The 19,672-nt window shown below is 40.6% G+C and overlaps 1 protein-coding gene across 7 annotated transcripts in view; it reads right to left on the bottom strand.

The window, feature by feature from the left end:
- The window catches only part of THOC2 (THO complex 2), a 110,412-nt gene extending 91,509 nt beyond the window's left edge, over positions 1–18,903 (bottom strand). For all 7 annotated transcript variants that reach the window (XR_005529587.1, XM_039238800.1, XM_039238803.1 and 4 more), the window contains exons 1-2: positions 18,828–18,903; positions 3,327–3,385 (exon numbers count right to left, since the gene is read on the bottom strand). Coding sequence is in view for 6 of the 7 variants with exons in the window: in XM_039238800.1 (XP_039094731.1) it covers positions 3,327–3,385; positions 18,828–18,898 (130 nt within the window). In the remaining variant the exon portion in view is untranslated. The remainder of the gene's footprint in view (positions 1–3,326; positions 3,386–18,827) is intronic.
- Between the last annotated feature and the right edge of the window lie 769 nt (positions 18,904–19,672).

The following is a 19,672-nucleotide window of genomic DNA, read 5'->3' as shown; positions in this document are numbered from 1 at the left end:
GTCGGGCTCTGTGCTGACTGCCAGCTCAGAGCCTGGAGCNCTGTTTCAGTCTGTGACTCCCTCTCTCTCTGACCCTCTCCTGCTCACGCTGTCTCTCTCTCTCTCCTAGAAATAAATAAAACATTAAAAAAAAATTAAAAAAAAAAAACTCCAAAATAAAGGACCGCCTGGGTGGCTCAGTCAGTTAAACGTCTGACTTCGGCTCAGGTCACGATCTCACGGTTCATGGGTTCAAGCCCCATGTCAGGCTCTGTGCTGATGGCTAGCTCAGAGCCTGGAGCCTGCTTCGGATTCTGTACCTCCCTCTCTCTCTCTGACCCTCCCCTGCTCACGCTGTCTCTCTCTCTCTCTCAGAAACAAATAAAACATTTTTTAAAAACTTCAAAATAAAAAATAAAGTTATTCAGGTAATTAACTTAAAAAAAAGCAATCACTCTTAGAAGGACAAAACAGCTGAGCATCATAAACAAAATTCCCGGAAGAATAGGGGTTCATTAGGGGCTGAGGGAATACTAATCTTATTCAGAGGAGATTAGAGAATAGCCCAGGTCATTTTGCTGACAGTAAGTGACATAAAATAATCACAATGTCATCCACAAAATAGTAAAGACAGTCCCCAATTCACATGTTTTTAAATATCCATTTAAGTGGTTAGAAAAGTCTACTGTACTTTAGCCAGAGAAAGAAGTGGTACTGTAAGATTACCAAGGCTAACCCCACAAAATCCTGTAAATTCCACACTAAAGTTGAAAAACATTACATTTACAATGTGGAAGAAAACCTAACAAACGTTTTTACTATACTCAAAAATAAAAGATTTTATCCTAACGCTAACATTTCAGAGAAAGTAGGGAAAAACCCTACTTTACTGATTTATTGTTTTAGTATTCTCTGCACCCAGCGTGGGGCTCGAACTCATGACCTGGAAATCAAGAGCCATATGCTCTTCCGAATGAGTCAGCCAGGTAAATGTAGTTTTAAGGACAGCCACAAGTAAAGGGGACTTCTAGAGATTCTTAGATATTCTTTATGGGCTTTGAACACTGAAGATGCTAGTTCTTGGTTATATCAGGAGGATTCATGTTTATCACAAATCATTACAATATCATTTTACTGGAGGGAAGGGACTTATACAAAGGAGCAGTCTGTGCAAGGGATACTGCCTCCCTCAAATTCAAGGGAGGGGCAGAAAGGGAAAGGGCTGAGGGAACACTACCCAAACTCAATCCCCCTGAGATAGAATGAAATTCTGGAGAAATAACATTCAGTTAGTTTCCTGCATAGACTACCAACTGAGGCCTTTAGACCAAAGCCTGACTGTTGGCAGAGATGAGCCTTCCTTCATATTGAGGAGGCATGCAAGGGCAGGGGAAGAGAGCACTGGCAATTCAGCCAGTGGGGCCACAATCATAACTATCTTTGGTTTCATATGTGAATCAGAACAACCATACAAGTTAACAATAATCTGGTATTTATTAAAGATCCATACAGTCCCATTTAAAACTCAAGAGTCATCATCCTGTGTTACACTATTTATAGTTTTTCTGAGAATTCTTTCTCTTATTTTACCCACATAAGATTTTAATCATAAATAAGACCAAAGTTAACTGAGAAGTTATAAACTTGTTTTAAACATAGGGAAGGGGCGCCTGGGTGGCTCAGTCAGTTAGGCGTCTGACTCTTGATCTCGGCTCAGGTCATGATCTCACAGTTCATGAGTTCAAGCCCCACATTGGGCTCTGTGCTGAGGGCGTGAAACCTGCTTTGGGATTCTGTCTCTCCTTCTCTCTGCCCCTCACCCGCTTGTTTTCTCTCTCTCTCTCTCTCTCTCTCTCTCTCTCTCTGTCTCAATAAATAAATAAACCTAAAAAAAAAACATAGGGAAGAAAAAAAGTTAAGTACTTTTAGAAAAGAGTTTGGTTGTTTTTTTTTTTTACTTTCTTACATTTCTGGCAGTCAACTGATTTATTCAAAAGAAAAGGCATTATAGCAACCTCAGAAATCTTTATGAACGATCATGCAACTTTATAAGCAGGATAAATTGGAAAATAACTGGGGATGTGGGCTAGGAATGTTAAGTGTTAAAACAGGTCTTACCCAAATGACAGGAAAAAAAAAAACGGCTAATTCATTTGTTAAAAAATGCTTTCCACTACAAAAATACAAACGTTCTTTAAAAAGTATACAGTCTCCTTCTCTGCCTGACTTACAAATACCATATGTTTGCACGTATAGGAGGATTAGGAGGAACTTGACGGAGGACCAAGGGGGAGAAGAAGGGCGGAAATGGTGGGGGAAAGGGAGAGAGGCAAACCATGAGAGACTCTTGAATGCTGACAAAAACTGAGGACTGATGGATGTGGGGGGGAGGGGGGATGGACATGAAGGAGGGCACTTTGGGGATGAGCACTGAGTGTTATGTAGAAACTAATTTGACAATAAACTATTTGTAAAAAAAAAAAAAAGTATACAGTCTCATATTAATATTTAATTTTTGATAAAACAAAAGTAAGTTTATCCATAAACATGGCTTTTAATGGTCTATTCACAAAGACATAATTTAAATAACTGTAATGAATATTATTCATTCTTTAAAATAGATTATGGTTATAAATTATTTTTTCCAGACTGTAAAAATGTATGGGTTCTACCCTCAGTGACAGCTACATATGAAAATGCTTTAAACTTACTAGACATAAATGCTTTTGTTTTTGCCTCTCCTTTTCTAAATCCAGTGCCTGATTTTAAATTAATGTTAAAATAAATTGTAAAATCCTTTAAAATTTACATCCTGTTTAATTACATTTTACTTAATCATTCATACTTGTGATATGCAGTAAACAACTCCTTTGCTTTTAAGGTTTTCCATGACAACTGCCTTTAATAAGATCCCCAGATACCACCTAAACATAACCAGCTTTAGTAAAAACACAACCTCAGTTTCTGGAAATTTCCTAGTGCAAACAAGATCAGAACAGTTTTTCCAGGCTAGCTTTTCTCTTCTGTTTATGACTGATAGTTAGCCTCTGTAACTTTTAATACAGCTAGCAACTGCTGATATTTAGCTAAATATACCATGTCGCAATTCTAAAAGCCAAGCAACATGACTATTGTGCAGATCAAATAACATCCATATACAGAGATATATAGTCTTACCATAACTATAGTTTTAATCCTAACTATAATATATTCACATAAAAGCTTTATATAATGTGAACTATCTCAAACCTTTTGTTTTTAATTCATAACAATTTAATAGAAAACAGGATATCTATTACTGTTGACTAAACCAAAAATAACAGCTATGATACTTTTAAAAGTCTTACCTCTGTAAGTTGAACTATCATGGCTTTTATTTTCACTGAGGATCCGGCATAAATGCAAACTAGAATAAAATAGAAATAATCTGTATTCATTTCCAATCCTAATATAGATGATCCTTATAGAGCAAATTATAGCAACTAAAAATATTTGGAAACGTATCAGTATGTTTAGATCCATTAGTTTATAATGAGAATAAAACAAACCTAAAAACCCTAATTGGTCAGAAAGTGGAGGATGCTAGTGAATCACTTCATTATTTTTGAAAAGTGGTAAATAAAAGAATAAAAATCAAGCACTTATTCTGCTTTTCACATATGAACCAGCAGTTGATAAAAAAATGTCTCCGTACTGAGGTATTTCAGCTAATAAAGAAGGAATAACAGAAGAACATCACCATTTTAAGATTCCTAATAAATTAAAGGATCTAAGTAAGCATCTATCAAGAGCTGTTTACATCACAAAAGACAATCAAACATTATGTGTATCCTGATCCTGATGAAAGAATACACCAAGCCACCTATGAAGTTGTCTTTAAAAAAAAAAAAAAAAAAAAAAAAGCCACGAACCTCAATTCAGGTTCAGACTGTGGAAAACTCTACAGACATTGACCCAGTCTCTTCAACACACTGCAAGGAAAACTTAAAGATGCTGGGGAATCCTCAAGGTAAAAAAGGCTTAAGAGATGTGTCAATCACAATTTTTGTGTTTTTTTTTCCCAATCACAATTTTTGGATCCTGTTTCAAACAAGAATTTTTTTAAATTAACATTTCTGAGTCAATTGGAGTATTTTATAAAGATCTTATTAATTCTGTAAAAAGTGATCTTTAAAAGATAATGCTGAAGTATTCACAGATATAATAGTATTTACTTCAATAGAATGGGAAAATGGGTGGGGTTTTACATGAAACAATATTGGCCAACCGTTGAGAACTACTGAAACTGACTAATAATTTCATTGGTATTCTACTTTCTCATCTGTTTGAGATTTGGTTCCAAATAAAATTAAAAAAAAAAAAACTGAAAATTGAAAAAAAATACTTGTATTTTAAAGACCTCTTTATTAGATTTAAATATTGCAAAGAAGGATAGATACACAGAATACAGTGAAGAGATATGTTTAATTGAAATTCCAGAAAGAGAGAACGGGGAAAAAGCATATTTGAAGAAATAATAGCCAAGAATTCAGTTTTCTAAACCAAAGTGAAATCCACAACTGGGCATACCATAGTGAAGCTAGAGAAAACCAAAGACAAAATCACTTAAGCACCTGGTGGGGGGAGGTGAGGGGGGAGGTGAGGGGGGGACTATCTTCGGGACTTCTCAACAAGAATGATAAATGCAAGAGATAGTGAAAAGATACATCCAAAATGCTAAAACAAAGTACCTGCTCACCTAAAATTCTATACACAAAAAACATAGTTCCAAGAAAAGGCAAAATAATGACTGAAGTTCAGACAAACAATAAATGAGTTCATGCACTAAAATAAATACTTGAGGACACTTTTTAGGCAGAATAAAAATTATCCCAGAGAGAACTTTACAGAGTTGCAGCCAAGAAATGAGGAAAAAGTGACAGGTATATGGGTAATTCTAAATGAATATTAACTGATAGTCATAATAGGGTCTTGTGATATTTAAACATGTGCAGTATTAAATATATAGATATATGGAAAAATAATATTGAAATCCCTCAAGACTAACGTGGGTTTATCCCAAATACACAAACTTGGTTCAAATTAGTTCACCACATTAAAATGCTTCATTCACTAGTTTTTTTAAAGTTTATTTATTCATTGGGGGGGAGGGGCAGAGAGAGCAGAGAGCCAAGCAGGCTCCAAGGTGCCAACAGGAGCCTGAGACCCAGGGTTCGATCCCACAAATGGCGGGATCACAACCTGAGCTGAAATCGAGTCAGACAATTAAACAACAGAGCCACCCAGGTGCCCCACACTAGTTTTTTAAAAAGATCCAAAAATAGGAATCGAAGGGAACAGTTATAATTTGGTAAAGTAGCAGCTCTCACAGTGTGGTTCACGAACCCCTAATCCCCAAGACACTTTACTAGAGTTCTGCAAGGTCAAAACCATATTTGTAATAATACTAAGACTTCATTTCCCTTTTTTGCAGTATTAACACTTACTCTAACAGTTCAAAATAAAAGGAAGGAAAGAATGGTGGCACCTTAGCACATCTCAAAGGCACTTGCATCAAACTGTCTCACTGATTCTTCATGATCAAGAGAAAAGGAAAGCATAAAGCCAGTCCCATGTGTGATGTCACTAAACTGTTTCATTTTATTTTTCATGACCATTCACAAAACAAGAACCAGTTTCACTTAAAAAGGTACTTAATGGAAGTGGCATCAGCAAGATGGCAGAACAGGAAGCCCCAGGCCTGCCTTCCTCCCATAGAGGATAAAAATTACAGAAACACCAACTTAACAACAATATACATGCCAAGTCACTTTATGAGAAATTCAGAAACCGCTTAAGAGACTCCTGTACCGCAGGTGAGCACTAAAACAACTGCATCAAAGCCAGCAGGAAAATTCATGTCACCCTTTCACCATAGTCCCTTCTCTGGGCACAGCACCACACAACGGGGGGGGGGGGGGGGGGGAGACACACACACACACACAAAAAAAAAAACCTCCCAGCTCCCAAATTCTCCCTGGGGAGGGAAAGAGAAGACTAGGCTTTACATCTAACATTCTGACTTGGAGTGGGGGCTGCCAGAGAGACTAGTTTCTTTCCAAAACATCTCAAAGCACAGATAGGACCTGGCGTACGCTAGGTGTCCAAGGCCTGCTGACAACAAAAAGGGAGCTGAGTGGTGAGCTCCAGATCCAGAGAATCCACAGTACAGCAAACAGAAACCAAAACAGCTCAGCAACCTCTCCCTCAGGGGACAAAGAGAAGATTGGAGCATGTGCCCAACGTTCCAGCTTTTGGGTGGACTGCCTGAAGGACTGGTTTCTGTTTAGCCTGACCTAGGGCACTGACAGTACCCAACATACTTTAGCCACCTAGGGGCCACTAAGAACAAAAAAGAGCTGGAGTATGCTGCTACTGCATAGGACACAGATGGACATCAAAGGATGCAAAAGAGTACAAGCTTCTGAAAAAAACTGGAAAATTCCTTTAATATGGAATCTACACACCTAAATCCAAAAGATGTATCCACAGAAAAGGTTTGAGAAGCCCCCAAAACCTATAGCCAGGATGCTTGGTTAAGGCCTTTCCCTGTACTAAGCCAATCCATAAAGACTGGGAGAGAAGAGTGTTTTTTTTCAAATACAATCATACAAGCACAAAATTGAAAGGACATACAGAAACAGGGGAAAATGGTCCAATAAAAACAAAATAAGTCTCCAAAAACTGACCCTAAAGAATTAGAGGTGTATGAGTTACCTGATGAAGAATTTAAAGTAACTATCATAAAGATGCTCAATGAGCTCAGGAAAATGATGCCTGAATAAAATGAGATCTTCAACAAAAGGTTAGAAAATATTTTTAAAAGAACCAAACAAAAAGATTAGTGGCTGCCAGGGGGTTGGGACAGCCAGAGATGAACAGGCAGAACACAGAGGATATTTAGGGCAGCAGAAATACCCTTATCCTATAATGGAGGACACATGTCATTATACATTTATACGAATCCATAGAATGTACAACACCAAGAGTGAAACCAAAGGTAAACTATGAATTTTGGGTGGTTGTGATGTGTTGATATAGATGCATTGATTGTAATAAAGGTACCACTCTGGTGGAGAATATTGAAAATAAGGGAGATAGCTATGCATGTGGGGGCAAGGGGTAAATGGGAAATCTCATTTTTTTCTGTGAACCTAAAATTGCTGCAAAAAAATTAACTCTGAAAAAAATGAAACAAAAAAATAAAAAGTATTAGGGAGGATATAGAGAAACTAGAAACCTTGTGCATTGTTGCTGGGGATGTAAAAAGGTACAGCCACTATGAGAAATTGTATGGAAGTTCCTCAAAAAATTAAATATAGAATTATAATCCAGCAATCCCACTTCTGGGTATTTATTCACAAGAACTGAAATCAGGATTTCAAAAAGGTATTTCTGGGGGCACCTGGCTGGCTCATTTGGTAGTGTGCAACTCTTGAACTTAAGGTCCTGAGTTCAAGCCCCAAGTTGAGCGTGGAGCCTACTTTAAAAAAAAAAAAGAGGTACTGCACTCCCAGGTTCACTGCAGCATTATTCACAACAGCCAAAAAGTAGAAATAACCTAAATCTACATCAACGAATGAATGTATAAAGAAAATGTAACGGGGCACCTGAGTGGTTCAGTTGGTTGAGCAGCCAACTTGGCTCAGGTCATGATCTCGTGGTTCACGAGCTGGAGCCCTACATCGGGCTCTGTGCTGACAGCTCATATCCTGGAGCCTGCTTTGAGTTCTAGGTCTCCCTCTCTCTGTCCCTCCCCTGCTGGGGATCTTTCTCTGTCTCTCGAAAATAAATAAACGTTAAAAAAATTTTTTTAAATGTAACATATACATACAAATGAATATTATTTAACTGTAAGAAGGAATTCCTGTCACATACCGCCAATATACATGAGCCTTGAGGACAGTATGCAAAGTGAAATAAGTCAGTCACAGAAGCATAAATACTGCACAATTCCACTTATAGGAGGTGTATCTAAGGTAATCAGACTCATAGAAGCAAAATGTATAATCTCAGTGGTTGCCAGGGACTAGAGGGAAAGACAAATGGAGAGTTGCTATTCAATGGGTATAAAACTTCAGTTACACAAGATGAAAAGGATCCAGAGATCTGTTGTACAACACTGTGCTTACCCTTAACAATACAGTACTGTTACTTAAAAATGTGTTAAAGCTGTTCTTGTTACTTTTTTTTTTTATCTACAATTTAAAAAATTGTGCTTGGGGGCGCCTGGGTGGCTTAGTCGGTTAAGCGTCCGACTTTCGCTTAGGTCATGATCTCGCGGTTCGTGGGTTCAAGCCCCGCGTCGGGCTCTGTGCTGGCTGCCAGCTCAGAGCCTGGAGCCTGCTTCAGATTCTGTGTCTCCCTCTCTCTCTGACCCTCCCCTGCTCACGCTGTCTCTCTCTCTCTCTCCTAGAAATAAATAAAACATTAAAAAAAAAAATGTGCTTGATGAAGTAGTAAAACATATTAATTAAATCCTGAGCCTGAGAGCAAGTCTTTAAAAAAAAAAAAAACATTTTAATATTCTATGTGAAAAATGGAAAGTACGCACAAAGCATTTCTGACACACACCAAAATACTACGGTTGTCTCCAGGAAAATCACTTACACAATTATTTAAATTGTGACCTAACTGATTTTTCATAGAATGCCATCTTTACTTGAAAGAACAACTCAAACAATGGTTATTCACACTTGGGTCTTTGGCAAGCATTTTCTAAAAAATAAACCAACTGAGCCAATCATTTCAAGGAAAACAACTGAGAGAATTTGCTGCCAATGATAAAACGTAAGGTTTCAAACAAAAATTTGAATTCTGAAAACTTACAGTTGCCGCCACAGACTTGACTAGTTCCCAATTCATAAATCTTTCCTGATTATCTCAGTGATGATACTAAAGAACGTGTTTTCTTATTTAATACCATGTATTGTGTCAATATTTGGAAGAGCTGCATCATTCAGTGAACCAATATTTCCAACTGATCAATGCATGATGTTGCAAAATATGTAAAAGAGAGACAAATGCATTTTAATTTAACAAAGTACAAAAAGTTCACTGATGTGGTTTTGGATTTGGCGTTACAACAAACCATTAAGAAACTACTACTTGACAAATTCTGACATGATATCAAAGAATATTTACAATTATCTGAAGAGACTATTAAAATTCTCCTCCGTCTGCCAACTACTTATCTGTGTGAGGCTGGATTTTCTTCATACACATCATCCACAACGACATATTGCAAACCCTACTTTATAGCACACATAAAAATCAACTCCAGTTAGGTAAGGCTTAAAAATGTAAAGTAAAAGGGGCACCTCAGTGGCTCAGTCAGTTAAGCATCCAACTTCAGCTCAGGTTATGATCTCAGTTCATGGGTTTGAGCCCCTCATCGGGCTCTGACAGCTCAAAGCTTGGGGCCTGTTTTAGATTCTCTCTCTCTCCTCTCTCTCTCTCTCTCTCTCTAAAATCTCTCTTGATCTCAGCTCAGGTCACGATCTTAACAGTTCATGCATGAGTTCCACCTCCACACTGGGCTCTGTGCTGATGGTGTGGAGCCTGCTTGGGATAGTCTTTCCTCTCTGACCCTCCCCTGCTTGTGTATGCGTGCGCGCGCGCGCTCTCTCTCAAAATGAATAAACTTTAAAAAAAAATTCAAGAACTTAAGCTTATTGGGTACTAAAACTGTAAATAAGGGATGCCTGGGTGGCTCAGTCAGTTACGCGTCCAACTCCGGCTCAGGTTATGATCTCAATGGTTCAGGAGTTCAAGCCCCACGTTCTGTGCTGACAACTCAAAGCCTAGAGCCTGCTCTGGATTCCGTGTCTCCCTCTCTCTCCCTGCCCCTCTCCCACCTGTACTCTCTCCCAAAAATAAACATTTTTTAAAAATATAAATAAAAACAGGGGCGCCTGGGTGGCTTAGTCGGTTAAGCGTCCGACTTTCGCTTAGGTCATGGTCTCGCGGTTCGTGGGTTCGAGCCCCGCGTCGGGCTCTGTGCTGGCTGCCGGCTCAGAGCCTGGAGCCTGTTTCAGTCTGTGACTCCCTCTCTCTCTGACCCTCCCCTGCTCACGCTGTCTCTCTCTCTCTCCTAGAAATAAATAAAACATTAAAAAAATTTTAAAAAAAAATATAAATAAAAACAAGGAAGAGAAAATCATAAATGTCAGGAAAATGGTTACCATGGAGAGGTAGAAAGTATACAATCTGTAAGGGCAATTATGTTGTCTTCACCTGGGTGTGAGTCGCATGGTGTGTGCATCTTACACTGATAATCTTTAAGCTCTACATTTAAGTTTTATTGCACTTTTCAATATTTTTTAATTGCACAATTTAGAAAAAGTAATCTTCTTACAAGTTGCACAAGGATCTAACAAAAAAGGAAACCAATGAATGCGTAGGTTTTTTATGTCCAGCAATCCTTTCTCCATAATCAATAAAACAATTTTTAAGACTTAGAAAATATGCCTGTATATCACACCTAAAGTGAAATATGTCACATTACAATCACCCACAGAGTGGGTAATCATCTACTTTGCAGACTATATATGCTGTTGCAGCTCACCATTTTGTGTCTTTTGATTATTTCAATACTCCATCATCATGATGAGCAGAGTAAAGCAGTTTTACTCATTCATCATGATGAGCAGAGTAGTTTAAAGTCAATAAGAGTAAACTTTTCCTAACAATTCACTTGTAGGTCACAAAACCATCTTCAAAATCAAAGAATAAAAAGGCCTTGCCAATGGAGGATAATTATGAAATGAAATCTGCATACTTTGAAAATCTCATTTATTAGTTTTTAACCAACTCCTATTTAAAAAAAAACAAAGAAAATTTTGCAGAGAGTACATTATAAATGGTAAAATAAACTAATTTAACTTTTACCACGAGTACTTTCAACTACTTCCCTGGAAAACTAGACAGACCTTCCAATGTGTTGACAACAGTGGTTAAGGTTTTAATTTCTCAAAATGTTAAACCTACCACAAGCTTATCTGAAATATAAAACAAAATCAATCTTCCTTCCAATAGGCAACACAGAAATATCTCCTTCAGACAAACATGAGAAATGTAACCTAAAAATGTCTACCATCTAGCTCCTTTTGTTAAGAATAAACATTTAAGAAAGTGTATCAAGATCACTTCAATAGTGGGGCAGCTGGGTGGCTCAGTCGGTTGAGCGTCCAACTCTTGATTTTGGCTCAGGTCACGATTTCCTAGTTCATGAGATCAAGCCTGGCAGTGGGCTCTGTGTGTCAGGCTCTGTGCTGACAGTGTGAAGCCTGCTTGGGATTCTCTCTCCCTCTCTTCTCTGCCCCTCCCTCTCGCTCTCTCTCTCAAAATAAACAGACATGTAAAAATAAAAAAATAAAAAAGATTGCTTCAATATTTGCTATAAAGTGTTAAAACAATTCCTTGTGGTTCTCACTGTCCCCAAAGGTTCAAATCCCTTTAGAAAGTAATAGCAGGAAACTGGTTTTTGATAGAAGAATGTAATGGAGTGGTGCCTGGGTGGCTCAGTTGGTTAAGCGTCCGACTTTGGCTCAGGTCATGATCTTACGGTTCGTGAGTTAGGGCCCCGCGTCGGGCTCTGTGCTGACAGTTAGCTCAGAGCCTGGAGCCTGTTTCAGATTCTGGGTCTCCCTCTCTCTCTGACCCTCCCCTGCTCACGCTGTCTCTCTCTCTCTCTCTCTCAGAAATAAATAAAACACTTAAAAAGAATGTAATGGAATCAAGTAACTCATCTTTCCTTTTGTACCCAGGCTACTAAAAAGCAAGATCAAATATTCCTTTTTTTTTTTTTTTTTTTTTTAGTTTTTTAATGTTTGGTTATGTTTGAGAGAGCACAAGCGGCAAAGGGGCAGAGAGGGAGACAGAATCTGAAGCAGGCTTAAGGCTCTGAACTATCAGCACAGAGCCCAGTGCGGGGCTCCAATTCATGAACTCGGAGATCATGACCTGAGCCAAAGTTGGATGCTTAACCAACGGAATCACGCAGGCGCCCACAAATATTCTTTCTTATGGTGAATGTATTTGTTTATTCACATTCTCAGTAGCTTCATTTTCTATTTGTTTTACTAAGCTTAATGCATATATCTTTCACAATAATCCTTCCAGTGGGAGGGGGGAATGTCAGTGTTCCCACTTCATCCCACCTAATCCAATGGTACAGCCAATGTTACACAATTTTAATAATGTAATTGAAATATAACTCCATCTTGCCAGTCACAAGGCTACAAAACATGTTCAGTAGAATGCAGGTGAAAATGTCATCCTGAACTATTAATTAGCATCTCAAAGATTTACCCAAATTGTGTAAGGAATCACAAATGGTTTATTAGGGTAAGGCAATTCATTTGCATAAGATACTTTCATTTCCCTAGTATAAAACAGTTCTTCCTTAGTTGTAGGAGGAAACTAAACCAGTTGCCAAGAATGTTCCCCCAATCAGAAGATTTGCCCATATTCTTCTGATTCACAAATAGATGATCAATCATAAAGTACATATGCTGAAACAATTCTGTTTCTGAATGCTGCATGTGTTACCACAACTATTAACCAGTTTTTGTACCCTATCCTAAATTATAAAGGGAGAAAAAACCAAAACCACCTCTAACAGTTGCTCATTTTAATGTGGATTTTTTTTAATGTTTATTTTGAGAGAGACAGAGAGCCATTTGGGGAGGGGGAGAGACGAAGGAGACTCTGAATCTGAATCAGGTTCCAGGCTCTGAGCTGACAGCACAGAGCCCAACGACATGAGGCTCGAACCCACAAACCATGAGATCATGACCTGAAGTCAGACGCCTAGCCAACTGAGCCAACCAGGTGCTTCTAATATAGCTTTAAAAATGATCAAAGATTAGGGGCGCCTGGGTGACTCAGTCGGCTAAGCATCCAACTTTGGCTCAGGTCATGACCTGATGGTTCCTGGGTTCGAGCCCCACCCAAATCAGGCTTTGTGCCGACAGCTCAGAGCCTGGAGCCTGCTTCAGATTCTGTGTCTCCCTCTCTCTCTCTGCCCCTCCTCCTGCTGACACTGTCGGTCTGTCTCACACTCTCTCTCTCAAAAATAAACATTAAAAAAAATAATCAAATACTCTCCCTCAGTCCAAATGATTATTTTATTCCCCTAAAAACCTCCAAATACTTGAGTTTACCGGTTTTTCCACTTTTAAAACAACTTGGTGCAGGGGCGCCCGGGTGGCTCAGTGAGTTAAGCATCCGACTTCGGCTCAGGTCATGATCTCACAGTTCGAGCCCCAAGTCAGGCTCAGTGCTGACAGCTAGCTCAAGCCTGGAGCCTGCTTCAGATTCTGTATCTCCCTCTCTCTCTGACCCTCCCCTGCTCACACTGTCTCTCTCTCTCTCTCCCTCAGAAATAAAACATTAAAAAATTTAAAAACAAAAACAACTTGGTGCTATCGTGGAGATGCTGTCTCAGGCCCCAGAGAACAAAGACAGAATCTACTTTCTGTCAAAGAAACAAACTGAATGTCTTAAGTTCTTCCAAGGACTCAAGTATTTTGTGAATACTTTTTGAGTATTTAGCGTTCCACCTTACTTGATCCCACTTTCCAATAAAAAAAGAAACAGCACAAGCCTGAGCTACTTGAGATGTTATGGTCAACATCTCAAAGGTGGCTTCACATATAAAAACAGTGATGTTGATCTGTGCCTCAATTAATTCTTAAAAGCAAAACAACAAAAAAGGCTAAATTTGGTGAAGCAAAGTACTACCTCTACTATCATTACCAGAATAGAAATCTAACCCACAAAAATGAATACTGGGCATGCAGTTTTAACTTGAATCATGCATTTATAAAAATGAAAATATTCACTTATGAGGAGGAAAAGAAACAGGAAATGTTTAAAAAAGAACAAAGAGGGGTGCCTGGGTGGCTCAGTCAGTTAAGTGTCCGACTTCAGCTCAGGTCATGATCTCACGGTTTGTGGGTTCGAGCCCCGCATCGGGCTCTGTGCTGACAGCTAGCTCAGAGCCTGGAACCTGTTTCGGATTCTGTATCTCCCTCTCTTTCTGACCCCCACCCCGCCCCCCCGCTCACGCTGTCTCTCTCTCTCTCAGAAATAAAAAATATTTTTAAAAAATTTTTAATAAATAAAAAATTTAAAAAAGAGAAAAGAACAAAGGTTCCTGCATACAAGTACATTAATAGCACTCTCTCTACCTTAATATTTAAGTGCAGGAGAGGGGCACCTGGGTGGCTCAGTCGGTTAAGCATCTCACTTCCACTCCGGTCATGATCTCACAATCCGTGGGTTCGGGCCCCGCGTCAGGCTCTGTGCTGATAGCTCAGAGCCTGAAGCCTGCTTCAGATTCTGTATCTCTCTCTCATTCTCTCTCTTTCTCTCTCCCCCTCCCCCACTCACGCTCTGTCTCTCTCAAAAATAAATAAACGTTAAAAAAAAAGAAGTTAAGCGCTGGGGAATAATTTTTCTAACAAAGAAAGCAACAGTCTAGAAAATCTCCTGGTATTTGCTACAACATTTTTTTGAAAAATGCATTTCTCTTACCAGGAAAATGGACCAAGACTTATTCTTAACTTGTGAATACAGGTCAAAATGAGAAAATAAATGCCAGTGAAAACTAAAATACATAGAAAAGGTTTTAGATAAAACTTCAGCTGAATTTAGAGCATCTTTTGGAAAGAAAAAAAGGACTCAACCACCAAGACAAATCTCTTAGAATGATTATTTGCCATAACCCCCCCCCCCCAAACATCCCTCCAAAAAATTCAGGTCAGACAACATTTAATGAACATCCACATGCACTCAGACAAGTTCTGGAAGGTATAAAATCATTTAGTAGCAGAAGAAAAAGAATGGTAATCACAACACCTGGCAACTAAATTTTTAAAAGCTTACTATAATTACCAATGATTAATAAGGTAACATCTAGCAAAAATTCTAATATATAAATGTTTAAAAAGAAAAATGAAGATCTTCAAGCAAATAATATTCAACAAATAAAAATATTTCTACATTAGAACAAGTATGGACACGGGGCTAACATTTCAGCTTAAGACCCTGGAACATAAATCCTCCAGTTAAGGTTGCCTGTGACACAAAGAAATGCTGAACTCACTGTGTTAATGATTTCTACTATAAACAGAATTCACCACTGGATCTACCAGTACATGAAAAGTTTATTAGCATAATCATGGCAAGTCCTATGCTAACATAAAGTCATCAAGAAACTAATTTCAAATTTAAGTGATTAAATCTGTACCTTTCATGTGTGGCAGAATTTGCAAGTTTGCATTTAGATGTGACACTTGTAAGAATAGCTCTAAGTGTTACTAGGAAAGACAATAATTCTGTTTTGGTAGTCCTAAGAGTTCTATAATTTATCATTAAAAACATAATCAGTATCTCTGGAAACAACAGGTTAGCTAGGTTATGTGATGGATCATTCAGACAAGCAAAATACAGTTTTTCTTTCCCATAATTACCTAACAAAGCTTATTCTTCAAAGCCAACACTTTGCATCTTAATACATTTGCTTTCTGGGAGGCACAATTAAGAAACTGCCCTCTCTGAAAATTACTAAATGCCCCCCTAAATCTCATGTGTTGCTTTAGCACTATGTTCCTGAAGTTGACTACAACTCCCTAAATATACTGGTTGAAGTGAGAGACGAGAAATGAACTAACAACCTCATGAAATACATCACGCATTTTTCTTAAAAAGGTAATTTTCAGTCAAGTTAGAGCTCATCTGCTAATTTATCTCATGAAAAACTAAAAACCCACCCAAGATATATATTTTTTTAATGTTTTATTTATTTCTAGGAGAGAGACAGCATGAGCAGGGGAGGGTCAGAGAGAGAGGGAGTCACAGACTCCGACACAGGCTCCAGGCTCTGAGCTGGCAGTCAGCACAGAGCCCGACGCGGGGCTCGAACCCACGGAACCGTGAGATCATGACCTAAGCGAAAGTCGGACGCTTAACCAACTAAGCCACCCAGGCGCCCCCCACCCAAGATAAAATTTTAAGTTATTGGTCATGTTCTAAAAGCCAAATCTATAAAAGTATTCACTAATAATATGTTGACACACTACCTTCATTTTTAACAGTTCCAGTTGCTGGTTTATATTTAAGAGGCTCTGTTTTCATACAAAGGAAAGGATTTTTGGTAATAGATTTACAACACCATTCATTCTAATAAAATGAAAATGCTAGATTCAAACACTCCGAAGTTAGACTGTACACAACAAAATTTTCAAAGAAGGGAAAGAGGTCAATAAATGAAGCCCAGGTACTGGATGGTGATGTATTTGCCTATTTAAAATATTTCATTCTGTCACACAACTAACAACTTTACACTCTCTTCCTTTAACAGAATACAATTATAAAACTGACTATACTGATTTGAATCTACCATTCCAACTATGGTCCTCCAACCATGAAAATACCTACATACAAATAAACCCTAACGATTTTGAAGAAGCTCTTCAGGAACAAAAAGGGAACATGGATCATGCAAATATACATAAAGTGAATCCAAAAATCTCATTTTGACAAGGTATTCCAATCTCCTACATCATTGTTTTTCTCCAACCACTGCCAGTAAAAAGCCAAGCAGAATTTCACCTTCTATTCCTAATACCACTCATTCTAAGGGGAAAGCAATAATAAAACTGTCAAAAACAGTTAGCTGGAAGGAGGAAGCTGAGCAATCTACAAAGATGACAGGCCCTAAATAACTAAACAAAATAGTGAACTGATGTATCAGTTTGGGGAGGTTATCCTAATCTAATACAGATGAAAATAATGGTTTGGTTAGGTAACTTCCCATCATGCCTTCCCTACACACAAGAGACTTAATAGCTATTTTGTTAAAACAGCATGTACAAGGATCTGGAAACTTCCTAACAGTTACAAATGAATCTTTATCAAATACACTTCTCGCTTTATAAACCAATAAGCACTCTAAGCAAACGCTAGGAAGGCTAGGGGGAGAGGGGTAGGGAGGCGGGCACGGCGGGGGGGGGGCGAGCACAGCGGGGGGCGGGGGGGGTGAGGCCGCGGGTTGAACCAAAATAAATATGAAACATAGTTCCCACTCTTCAAGGGTCTCTCAATTCGTTAGAGTACAAGAGTACACAGGAGAAAGAGTCAGAGACCAATTAACTGCTAACCTGAGTGGTACAGACTTTAAGAGCAAGAGCTGTCCAGAGAAGTTTAAATATCTAAAGATTGGAATAATATTACTTTTAATAGCTATCACTTGAGCACTTACTATAAGCCAAGTGCTTTAGAGGCATTATTTAGTCTTCACAACAATCCTTTGAGTAGAGTACTTATTAATCCCAATTTACTCAAGGGGAAACGGTCAAAGTGGTTAAGGAACTTACCCAAGGTCACTCAGCTAGTTAAGTGGCTAAGACCGCCGCTTACCCAGGAAATACAATTCTAGAGCTCACACTATTAAGACTTCGTAAAGGAGTGCGAGTGCGCGCGGAGGGGGGGGCGCGCGGAGAGGGGGGCACGGGGGGGGGAAGGTGAGGAGGCCATACAGGCTGGCATTATTACACGCGCAAGATCAGGGAACGCGTTCCACGGATTTCGTTGGAAGTAACGAAGTTCCAAAGATTCGTTACATTACGCACGAGCAACGCGAGCAACCGTAAACTAACAAGCGGGGGGCGGGGGGGAGAAGGGAGGAGGGGACGGGGGAGGGGAAGACCGCAAAAATGACTAACGAGTTAATCTTATACAATGTTAAGCTGTAGCTAATAAAGCCATTCAGAAAAAGAAATTAGAAATAAGTTACTTGTTTTCGAATCTGGCGTTTGTTTTGCTACTTAAACGATTTCTTTCTTTTCTTTTTTTTTTTCCCCCCTCCGAGAGCGCGCGACCTGAAATTTTGGGCGAGGAAACCGCGGGTATGGCAAATTACTGTTTTCTGTATGACCGGGGGGGGGGGGGAAAAAAAAAAAAAAACCCCACCAAGTTTCAGGACTAAAGGAAACGCGTTATTCCAGGTGCTCGAGAACCCTGGAGAGTTGCCAAAATTAGTTGCGGTCCCAGGACAAAATGGGGTTTAGGAAACATTTAATGACGAAAGTTGACTCGGCCCCGAAATCGCTCTAAAGTGGAAAGACGGGGCAGAGAAACGCCGGTAGGTCTTCGGGGAGAGCGGCAATCCCAGCCCCACTTCCGCGGCCAGCCGCGCCGCGCGGGGCCGGGACCACCCCAAGGACCGCTCCCCGGGAGGACGAGGGGTGCCCAGCGGGGCTCTTCGCGACGCCCCGGGCATCGCGGCGGCGGGCGGAGGGGAAGGAGTCGGGACGGTTCGCCCTCCTCGGACTTCGGGCGGAGGCGGCGCCGGGCTCCAAACTGCGGAGTCGAACGGGTGCAGAGTGAAGCAATGGGACGGAGAGACGGAAAGTCCGAACCCCCCCCCCCCGGCACCCCGGCGCGGCCCCGTAAAAAAAGAAAGGAGCCAAGTGAGCTCAAGCGAAGAGGGGGGACAAAAAGAGACGGAGCTGGAGCGCGGGGACCCGCGGGGGCGAAACAGTTCTGCTACGAGACTAAAGGAAGACAGCCTACGGCGGGCAACGAGGATTTCGGAGAGGTCAGGGAAGGAAGGAGGTCGGCGGCGGTTACCAGCACCTCTCCTCCCCGAGTTCGAAACTCCTAGCCAACCCTCCCACACCCGCCGCCCGGATGGGGGAGGGGGCACATCTTCCCCCCCCCACCCTCTCCCCACTTGGGAGAGCACGACTAACGCCCGGGCCCGGCCCGGCCGTGCGCCCGCCCCCAGCCCAGACACTCACAATTCGCCTCTCCCTGATTTCTCCCAGTTCTTTATCCACTCTACGGGAACCACCACAGTTGCGGCCGCCATCTTCCCCTCACTAGTAGCAGAGGCCCGGATGTGTAGCACGCGAGCGAGGGGTCAAAGGGGAGCACCGCCCACGGGGAATGCCGGGAGCTGCGAGTTCGGTTTTCGATTTCCCGCCCCACTTTCCTCCCCACCCGCGGAAACCCGAGGCCCTGCCTGCAACCAGGTGGCTGAGACCCGTGGGTCCCTTTGCAGAGTGACTACGCCGACCGCGCCCTCTATCCCCCTTGCCCTGCTGCCCTGGCTTCCCTTTAGGACAGGAAAGATGCCATCCCCAGGCCGACTCCTACTAGCCCTTCTCTTCTTCCGCAATACCTACTCCAGGCCACTAAGTCAATCACGTTATTTTTCAAGCACCTAATATGTGCTAGGCACTGGGGATAGAGAAGCAATAAGCCGTTACGCCTACCCTCAACGAGCTCACAGTCTGTGGGAAAGACAAACTTAAGCAGATCAGCTACAATGTATCCTACCAAGTGCTGAGGTCAAAGAAATTAATCAGAAGCAGCAGCCATTTACTATGTGCTAGGCATCACGCTAATACAGGGGAGAGGAGCTAGCGAGCAAGAGAGAAATTGACCCTGGGAAACCCTTGCTGACACCCTACGGTAATCGGCCTCTGTCACTCTATAGAACCTTACACAAGACTAGGGGGCGCAAGTACCCTAAGAAGCAACTTGTTTACGTTACACGGTCTCAAAGAATCTCCCGACTAGATACTATGTCAAAGGCGAAATAAAAACTTTAGAGTGAAAACATGGCGGTCTCCGTCCTAAC

The sequence above is a fragment of the Hyaena hyaena genome, unplaced genomic scaffold (genome assembly GCF_003009895.1).
Source record: "Hyaena hyaena isolate Hyena2069 unplaced genomic scaffold, ASM300989v1 scaffold_147, whole genome shotgun sequence".
NCBI classification, from domain to species: Eukaryota; Metazoa; Chordata; class Mammalia; order Carnivora; family Hyaenidae; genus Hyaena; species Hyaena hyaena.
Note: the sequence above shows the minus strand (reverse complement) of the source record. Positions and strands in the feature narration are given on the sequence as shown.